This window comes from Xiphias gladius, chromosome 1, assembly GCF_016859285.1.
Source record: "Xiphias gladius isolate SHS-SW01 ecotype Sanya breed wild chromosome 1, ASM1685928v1, whole genome shotgun sequence".
Taxonomy (NCBI): Eukaryota; Metazoa; Chordata; class Actinopteri; order Istiophoriformes; family Xiphiidae; genus Xiphias; species Xiphias gladius.
The window spans coordinates 6122258-6132610 of NC_053400.1; the positions used below are offsets into that span (position 1 = coordinate 6122258).

General features: G+C 41.6%; 1 protein-coding gene across 2 annotated transcripts in view; it reads right to left on the bottom strand.

Moving 5' to 3' along the window:
• The window catches only part of mmp15b (matrix metallopeptidase 15b), a 30483-nt gene that overhangs the window by 18077 nt on the left and 2053 nt on the right, over positions 1 to 10353 (bottom strand). For both annotated transcript variants that reach the window (XM_040125165.1, XM_040125175.1), the window contains exons 3-5: positions 4426 to 4574; positions 3795 to 3917; positions 3034 to 3341 (exon numbers count right to left, since the gene is read on the bottom strand). In XM_040125165.1, the coding sequence (XP_039981099.1) occupies positions 3034 to 3341; positions 3795 to 3917; positions 4426 to 4574 (580 nt within the window). The remainder of the gene's footprint in view (positions 1 to 3033; positions 3342 to 3794; positions 3918 to 4425; positions 4575 to 10353) is intronic.

Sequence of the window (10353 nt, forward strand, 5' to 3'; positions counted from 1 at the left end):
ACACACACACACACACACACACACACACACACACACACACACACACACACACACAAAATGATACACACAGGTCATCTCCCCCACCATCGATAATTTAACAGTCACATGAGTGTCCTCATGGCAAGCTAAGCTGCAGCTAACACTCAAGGAGAGACAACAACAGAGGGCAAGACAGAGCGCTACAGATAGCTAAGGATGAATAAAGAGAAGGAGAGAGAGCACTGAGAGGAAATAAAGAGGCCTTTGTGAGGTAACCATGACAACCATTCATTTTGACAGAGAAAAGCTAGAGTAAACTTTAAACATCTTGGCAAAGATAGTTCAGCCAACGCATCTAATTCTGACTACCCTACACACACATTTTGTCATTCAAGTCTACTTTCACTCGTTTATCACATCTACCACGTAATTCATCATTAACAAAGGGGACTCCCAGTCTAAGCAAGCACTCTAAAGCAGCACCCTGACAACCAGAATGCGCTCTCCAAGTTCGCTCTGCCTTCTTGCCAGTAACTTACTCACATAAGTCTCATCTGAATACAAAGAACCACAAAGGCGTCTGACCTTTTACCGCTACTGCCCTATAGGGGGTCATCTGTGTAAGGTGTGTTTGAGTTTGCAATGTCAGTAAGCTGTTTAGATAATGTGTAATAGCAGACCATCTGTGCCAGAAAGACTGATTAATCACACTGTGCGTCACAAGGTTTACATCAAAACTTTTTAGCCCAACAGAATTGTTATTCACTACCAAATGAAAGTAAGCCAAGGGAGAGGGAAAGAAAACACTACAACTGCAAAGACTTGATGAAGCAGATTAGTGCTTTTACCGTCAAATAGCATCATATTAATTTTTTATGTGTAACTATTGATCCCTAAGCTAAAGTCTGTTTTTGTTTGACCCCATACAAAAGGAGGTCAGAGGTCAGAGCCGATTCTGTTCCATGCTTCAGGACACATCAGCAGCGCAGATGCAGATGAGGTTTGAACATGGTTCCTCAAGTCTCACTTCTTACTTTATAAAATTCTGCGGCTTCATGTGAGATTTTGTTTGCACCAGTATTTGAACAGTGGTAGTTCTGAAGGAATGCCACTATAATATTCCCATTCTGAATCAGTACCGAAAAAAGACAAAATTTTAACATTTAATTGGAAAATGCTATTAGGGCAGCAACTAATGATAGTTCAATAAATTGGGGATGAGGGGTGGCAGGGGTCAATCAATAAACTTGTTATTTTTCCGATTCACTGATTAACATTTAGTCTATAAGATGTCAGAAAAATTATTTCAAAAAAATGCATGTCACAATTTTCTAGAGTCCAAGGGGATAGTTTGTTTCATTCAACTAACAGTATAAAACCTGAAGATATTTAATTTACAATGACATAAAACAAAGAAAAAGAAGAGAGAAGTTAAAAGCTTAAAATCTTGGGCATTTTTGCTTGATAATTGACTTAAACAATTAACTGAATCAACCGGAAGATTGATGGTGTTTAGACACTCTTGACTCCAGTGTAAATGATCACTCTAGCTGCCAGTTGCTGGATCTATCTGCATGTGTTTTTCCAGCTAATTTGGATAACAAAATTCTAATTTCTCAAAGGGTAGGGGCTACATTTCAACAATAATGCAACTGGACGGCAGTAAAAATGCCAGAATTAAACGAACTGTGAAGAGTTCAGCTAGCTAGACGTGTCTAACTAAAGTCAGACAAGACTGTAATTTGGTTGTGCTTTGCTTTCAAGCTGTGTAAGTAGCTTGGTGCAACAAAGAGACCAGTCTACAGATCTCCCCGACTGGAACACACTCCCACTTACTGTGGGATTCCACTGTCCCTGTGATCTGTCCTGCAACACATCCCATACAAAGCTGATCACACACACACACACACACACACACACACACACACACACACACACACACACACACACACACACACACACACACACACACACACACACACACACATTTTGTACTTGCACTCACACACAAAGCTTAGCGGTCTGTGTCTGGCGTGTGTATTTAGATAACAGGGCAGGAAAGCCCATTGTAGCTAAAAATCCCTTTCTGGTCAACAGGGTTAATGGGTGCACAGTACCCAGAGGAACTCTGAAGAGCTCTCAAATTCTTCAAAATCAAGATATTTTCTTATTCCTTCATTTTGCATAGGATTAGTTTAGTGCTAGAAATTGGTGTTATGTAATGTTGTAATTTGGTTTAGGGTTCATTTTAAGAAAAGTGGGTTGAGAATAAGGTTTAGGCAGTGATTTTAGGAATCTGTAACCCTCACAGAAGTACAAATAGCCTGTATGTACAGACCAGGATGCATGGAGTTCATTAATTAGATAAAGTCACTAAAAGGTCTCAGCATAACTTGGGGTAAATCTGAAACCTATAAGGAGGTGCAGTTGGGGCAAATACTGTGTGATGTCACCAAGTGTTGACTTAGAGGTAAATGGAGTAGCAGAGTCGGACAAATAAGAGATGATGTAGCTTGCTGAACCATGCCAACTCTAGTTAGGTTTGGAAGAAAACGATGGGGACAGCTGTTTGCAATCTATTATATACTGTAGATCCATTACATCCTACACAACATGACATGACTTTGGTGCAGCAAAGTGCTCATCAGCTGAACACCTACAAAAAGGATCAAGGACCCACTGACCCCTCAATCCTCCTTTTCCCCCCTGAAAATTAAGCAAATGACTCCTTCGCAACACCCAAGCCCTCAAGAAAAAGCTTCATAACTAAACAAGCTATCTGTGTGGCTTCAATCACATAAACACAGACATTCTACACACCAACTCAACTTTTGCAGCAAAACATCCACCCACCTGAAGCCACATAAGACAGAATAAGTTCTAAAAAAAAACTCTCCTGGAAAGGTATTGGCTTATAACTTTGAACATCATTTTCTTTCCTGTTTTTTATTCATGCATTTTAATTATTTTTGTATTTGGTTGTAATTAAGGAAAATTACCACTGTACCTAAAATCCAGTAGACATTCCATATTATATTGACAGTCACCATTTACCTTGTATGTTCTGGTTTCCTATGGTCCATGGTTCATCAGAATCAAAGTGTGTGTCCCCGCCCATTCCAGGTCCAGGGAAGTAGGCGTGAGCTAAGAAGCCCCCCTCTCCATCGAAAGGAGAGCTGTCTCCATGAAAACCTGAAGCGAAGAAGATCATGATGTCTGGCTCCTTGCGGCGTCCATATTTGATCTCCTGGTAGGGGATTTCGTCAAAGGTCAATGGGGTGACCCTCTCCCAGACTTTAAAGGCCCGCCGGATGGCCTCAAATGAGTTATACTCTCCAATCTTGGGAGTGTAGTTCTGGATACTATGGGAACAAACAGAGGAAGAGGGAAAAAAAACTTTTAAAAGAGCCAGTGTCACATATCAGTTTTAAGTAAAAACATATCCCTTTGTTGATTCATATTTCATGTTTTTCATTTTTATGCTTGTAGCAATTTGAGGTGTTTGTCAAGTTTGAGATAGATAACAGAAATTACATTTTTGCTCCAAAAAATGTTCAAGTCTTGGGATGAGGCAAAATCCTACACATTTTCAGGCCAGCCTCAAGCATGTGTATCTAGTCTGCTACATAATAGGAGGGATCTATGATGGTAAATGCATTCTTGATAACACAAAATCAACAAAAGAAATGGCAAACATAGAAGCTGAATTAATTCAAAAACCAAACTTTAGCACATAATGTTTTGCAGTAGCCACCTAAAGCAAAGTAAGGCTTTGTGCATGTACTGTATATTTGTGGCGGGTTAGATTTTGTTACCTGTACGTGAGGTGGTTCTTGTTCCACTTATGTCCAGTGAGGGCATAGCGTTTCCGTCGCACGTTGGTTTTGATCTGTCCTCCAAACTTGTCAGGCACACCACAGCGGGGTCTCTTCATGGCACTGAAGAAGTTTAAAGAAGTCAGGAACAGGCAACAGGTATGTGCTTGTGTGTTCAAAGGAAGAAGCACCCGAGAGAAGAGATGAAGGGAAGTGTGACATCTGAACCCCTACTTTCTCTTCTTGCTGTCTTTGTACATTTTTGCTGTTTAATGTAAAGTGTACCCTTGAGCTGCCTCATGCAGCCAGGCTACTCTACATCTCCTCTCAAGCAAAAGGGGAGAATGTGCACCTTGCTTAATGGCAGTTACTGAAGGAGGGGGGAAAACATTACCCATATTTTTTATACCACTGACGATTTAGCCAAAAAATCCTGGTTAAAAGTCAAATTCTAGGCTTAATGATCCGACTAAAAAAAACATTTCAGTATTTACAAAACTTAAAATTAAACATTTCAAGTTTAGGACCAAAAACGGGTTGCAGGACAGTGTTTTGGATGCAGGGCCAAATTTTTTTCATGAGTGGGCGTAAGTCTAAATGCACAAAAATATCCTAGCGAAGCCTTGCTGACCTGATGGTTTGAGGGTCCATCTGTCCAGTGACCTCGAGGCCGTAGAACCGCTGCATATCGCTGACGGCGCTGGAGAGGATCTGAGCTGATCGCATGGTCGACATCTGTCTGTTGGCCTGGGGCAGGTAACCGTACAGCCTCAGCCATGACTGGAGACACACAGTTAGAAAGACATAAAGGAAACTGCTACAAATAAAGAAGTATCATCTGTTCATATACTGGGATAGTAATTCTCTCGAATCACAGCTCATTAGGCTTATACTACTGATGTTGATAGCAACAACAAAAGTCTTTTTTATATGATGAAGTGAATTATAACATGAACAAGGAAATAGAAATTATGGACACAGTAACAGCTGTTTTATAAGCATACGGGCAATTGGTGTTGTTTACAGCTGAGAGCAATGATATGAAGCCCTGGGGACCTTGAAGTTTGTTTTCTCCTCAGTTTCAACTTCTGTAACTTGATGATATGACAGAGATTTGCCTTGGTGCTCAGGCTTTGTGGGAAAATTACTCCTTTTTGTTATTTGATCTTCAGTGAGAGGAATGTGGCATGTATTGGTTTAGAGCAGATCTTAGTTTTATAAGAAAAGTAAAAAGTGATATTATAATGCAAAATTGCTTTTTTGAAATGTGTGCTGCTGTGCACTGGGTTGCATTTAATGTTTTGTATATAAAAGGGAATAGGCAGGGAGGAGATCAGCCTACTGTATCCGACCGTATTCTCGGAGCATGTGAGTGGGCGGGCTGGAGGGTGGGGGTTAATGACAGACATGAGGGAGAAAACCTGATACTTGACCCAATCACAGATGACGCAAAGTTTATCCCACCTGTTATGCAGAAACCCTATATCACACGCACACATTCACACCCAGGCACGCATTTGCATTGTGGGTAGTCTGAGATACTGGATACGCCTACGCAGACACACTCCCCTCGGTGGTGCAGGGAATGTAATAGGGTGTGTGTCTGAGTGTGCTTGTGTGCTAATGTATGTAGCTGTGCGTGCATATGTGTGTGCAGGTCTCAAGTTTAAGACCATATTTCACAATGCAAAATACTACCTGATAAAGCTCTGTAATTATTTACCCACTCCTTTAAACCCACAAAAACAAACTAACTTCTTTCAGTCTTCTCTCTCACATTCATTTTAATGGGTTTAACTTATGCCTGTTGTATATTTATGATCTAACTGCCAGATATTTACACCTCTATTGTTTTCTTTTGTACGTGTGGAGATGTAAAAAGAACTCAAAATATTATTTTACCATTATTACCTCTCATCTTTGTCTTTCTCTTTTGGGCAGAGGATGCACTGGCTATATCAGCTCTCCGTCTCTCCCTCTGTGTGTGTGTGTGTGTGTGTGTGTGTGTGTGTATGTGAGTGTGTAGGACCAGGAAGAGGCATAGAGAGGGCTGAACTGGACATGACCCTGACCCACCTCTGCCTTTAGATAAGGAAGCTTCAAACATGCTGACACACAATAACACACACACACACACACACACACAAACCCGCTCAAAAACAAATATGCACTTCCTGAGACACTATCTAAATACTCTCTTTGTATCTCCCTCTCTCCCTCTCTCTCACACACACGCATACACAAAGCCACAAACACAAGGGAAGGCGAGGGAAACAGGTGGCAGGGTTCACAAAACACTCTTTTCATCTCAAATAATTTAAACATACATGTTTTCACTGTTACACGATAACAAAGATGACATCGACAACAACAAATATCAGGTGAACAATGAATTAACCGATCACTAAGCCCCGCCGGCAATTTTTTAAACAATGGCTCCTTGATTTCAGACAGAGGTAGACCAAAGTAGGCTTCTCATTTTGAGTCTGTTGTGACTATTGATTTTGCCAGGTGAAATGACAACTGTCAATTGCAGATATGATCAGCAATAGTTAGCTAGATAGCTAATTAGGGTAAGAAAACATCAGTGGCTTTGAACCGCACCTGGTGGCTGTATACACGATAAATGATGCAAAACGGTATCTTGACTACTGAATTTAAGCTAATGTTAGAGCACAAAAGCCCACACTGTCACACATTCCTTATTTTTTTTTTGTATTGCTCTACCTAAAGCTTAAACCAGTCAGCTAATAAATGTCAGCTAATGCTGTTCATATTTCATTCCGTCTGAAGATAAAAACAAAGCGCTTTAAAATGCTGGGATGCACCCAGTAATGCTCATCCAACCACAACAGACACTGAGGGAGAAACAGTGGAGTAAAACTGCAAAATTCCAATAAAAGTAATTGAATGGAAATCCCAATCTATTATCCTGTGTTATCTCCGACATGTGCCTTTTCACATTCCAGGCACTTCATCATCGTTCCTTTGTGATCATGGTTTGTCATTGCTGCAGTGATAGTACTGTTCATGTTTGCGTCTTCGTGTGTGTGTGTGTGTGTGTGTGTGTGTGTGTGTGTGTGTGTGTGTGTGTGTGTGTGTGTGTGTGTGTGTGTGTGTGTGTATACCATCCAGTCGAAACATTACAACGTTGTGGCTGATCGGTGTATAGGCATTGTCTCTACACACTCTTTCTGTGCCTTCTCAGGTTGTAATCAGGTACAAGGGCAGAGCTGCAGTGCTGCTGGGAAGATGTATGGAGGCTTATGAACCCCTGCCACCCCTCGTCCACATCATCCAAAACTGTAAAGTACTCCAGTCTGGCCGCTCACCTTCCCTCATCAGCTCAGCTGAATACAAAACAAGTCAACAAGAGGAATAGGGTTTTGTGCTTGTGTGTGTGTGTGCGTGTATACGCTAGGCCTTTTCTATTAAATGGGCTTTCAAAAAGTCCTTGAGCTTACCTGCCAAAACCAGACCCAGTAATATACAAGGAGTTGTAAAATCTGCCAGGGGTGTGTGTGTGTGTAAGTGTGTGTGTGTCCACCACAATGTCAGCCAAGATACTAACAGAGCTTTTATTCTGAGGTTTGGTCTGCTGCCATCTCTTACCCCCCAAAGTCCTACCAAGGGGATGGATAAGTAAATGGAGTAGTGAGAAAGATAGAGAGACAGACAGAGAGGGGGAAGAGAATTTAATTTGTTCAATTTGAAGATTTCTTGAAGCACACACCGCTTTAGAGAGTCAAACAGAAAACCTAATAAATGGGGATGGGAATTGATTGATTGATTTTACTGATACCAATGCAATTATCGATTCTGCATATGGGTCCAATTCTTTCGTGATTCCCGGTCAAGTTTCTATGTGGAAAAAGAGTAGGCCTAAACAGGTTTTCTTAAACCTGAGTCTCTGACAGAAGATTTGTACAGCACTTGATTTCATTTAGGTTTACTTAGTGAAAGATTAAATCTGCTGAGCCCGCCTGAGTGGCACTAATGATATTATAACATGGGATATTTACCCTCTGTAACAGACATGCTGCTTGGTTGACACTCGTGCATAGTGTCCAATACATGGCATTCCTTGAATTTAAGCCCATTTTGCGTTGAAAAATGTTTCAGCGTATTGCTGGTGTTTCCACCCTTACCTGAAATTAGCATTTTAGAGGCATTACAGCTAGTACTGTTGTCATCTTTCTTTGTGAAATTAAGCCGCACAGGGTCTCCCAAAGGGTGAGAGTTTACTTGTGGTGGTGGGTGGCACTGCAGGGGACTGATGTGCATGCAGAGACACGTGCAATTTAGAGGGGGAGAGTGTAATCCAGGTTATCTTCTGTAGCTACAATTTATAGATGTCCCTTCACGCCTGCAGACTATCAGTAGCTGCTACAGTTGTCTATTAATGTGTTGCAATAAGCCACTGATTACTCCTCCCTTGCTACTATTCCTCTGTCTTAGCTGCATATTGCTGTTGCACACTTTTTTTCACTGTCTATACAGCCTGTCCTATCATGTCCATGTTTCTCTCTTTGCACTCTCATCCTCTTTCTCTCGTATTCACAAGTTTTCTCTTGCAGCTCTCTCTCTTCAGACAAGAGGGTCCATTGTATTTCCTCAGATGCCTTGGAGTCCCAGGCCCAGCGTGCCTGTGTGTGTATGTGTGTGTGTGTGTGTGTGTGTGTGTGTGTGTGTGTGTGTGTGTGTGTCCCAGTTAGAGAACAGCTGTCACATTCAGCCATCACATGCTGCACAGCTGAGACTGACCACTACCGTCACTGTCAACTCTCTTTCTCCCTTTTTCATTAATAACTCCTTCAGAGATTTCTCTTAGCCGTTGCTATGCCATTTCCCTTTTTTAATCACAATTTCTCAGATTCTTGTCACACACACATTTGACAGTCCTTCTCTTTTTCCTCATTCCTCTAACCTCCCACCTCATCCTTTTTGTCCAGACGGGGTAGGAGTTGAGTTCTCAGACCAACTCCTAAACACATGGACTGGAATACATTTCAAGAGTGAGGATTGGATTGGTATTTCAGTATGTGAATTAAATATAAATTTGGTGTAAATTGCAGTTTCAACATAATCCAACACAGTCGGGATTTGTTGTAAAGATACCCACTGCTTTGAAACAAGCCAAACGAGTATCATTTATACATGTTATTTAATTTTGCATGTTCAAGAGACAATCAGTCCTCTGTTGCTTGTCCTTTATCTTTGCCACCTTAACACCACTGAAATTCTCTCCTACTTTCTGTTCGCACAAATAATAGGGATCTATAATCCCTATTATGGCTGTTGTGGGTGAAAACAAATGTTCTTCCCAGGCTCCAGAGAAAAATGCATCTGCCACAAAGACACAGTGTGGCCCTTGCAGGTTTACTTAAATTGTCGATGGGTGCTTGTTGTAATTTGCCCCAAGCTAACACAACAACATAGCGTACTATGCTGCTCCTAACATTTGGAAGACTGCTGTCACATCGCAGCCTTTTGCTCGCAGCTGCCCAGGTTAGGGCAAGGCACAAGCGTCCTAGCCATATCGAAACTGAGCATATCCTCGTATGACTGTTATGAGAATTGGCTGAAAACTTCTTTAACCCCAAAGTAAAAGCAGTCCTGTCACTCTTACCATAATTGTAGTAATAAACTACTCATGCACTTTAAAATTACATGTTTACAAGAGATTAGCCTGTTATGCCCTCTTTATTTTTCCCATGAAAATGCTTTGTAATAAGTTTGTGTTCTGAAAAAAATAGCCATCAACAACACAACCTGCTCGGATGACAACAACGTTTGTCACTGGCTTGGTTTTCATGGGCATTCAGTTCTTTTCAACTACATCTTGTGAAAGCTGTCAAGTTTTTTTCTCCGCTCGGTTGTGCAGCATTAATTTACTTCTGCCGGAGCAGGTACCATCCATTAAGTTGAAGTTCCCTGTGCCCAAGATGCACAGAAGCGCTCAATACTTTCAGAGATCGATGCTTGTATAAATGTTAAAACGACGACATGGGTTATGCAGTTGATTCTATTTGAGCCGACACACACAAACACACAACAAGTGATTCAGCAACAAGTGATCGGGAATTTCTCATCAGTCCCCACATTGTGTCAACCCTACATCTCCCGTCTCAGTAAGACACATTAGCACACACGCCCGCACACTCACATACCACACCTATGTTAATACCCCATCAGAATGTGTTGCAACCTGACTGACAACCAGACCCCTGGTCACCGGGTCTGGTGATGCAAGCTCCCCTCTAACGACCGGGAAGCCTCTGTGTCTGTCTGTGCCCCTCTCTGTCTACAACACACAAAGAAACAAGAGCTCCACCACTAATCCCCTTCTAATAGGTAAACAGTCAGCTCTTATCTCGTATAGTGAATTGTCTCTCAAAACACTGATGGACTGAGGGAACAAGAATGCAAGATGTGCTGGCTCACGTTCTGACTTGACACTTTGGTGTCTAGTGACACGCCTAAATAAACGTGGGAAAAATGTGCACTGGCGTCCTTAATGAGTTAAGGGATGAAAGGAATATGAGCAGTAGGAAAAATA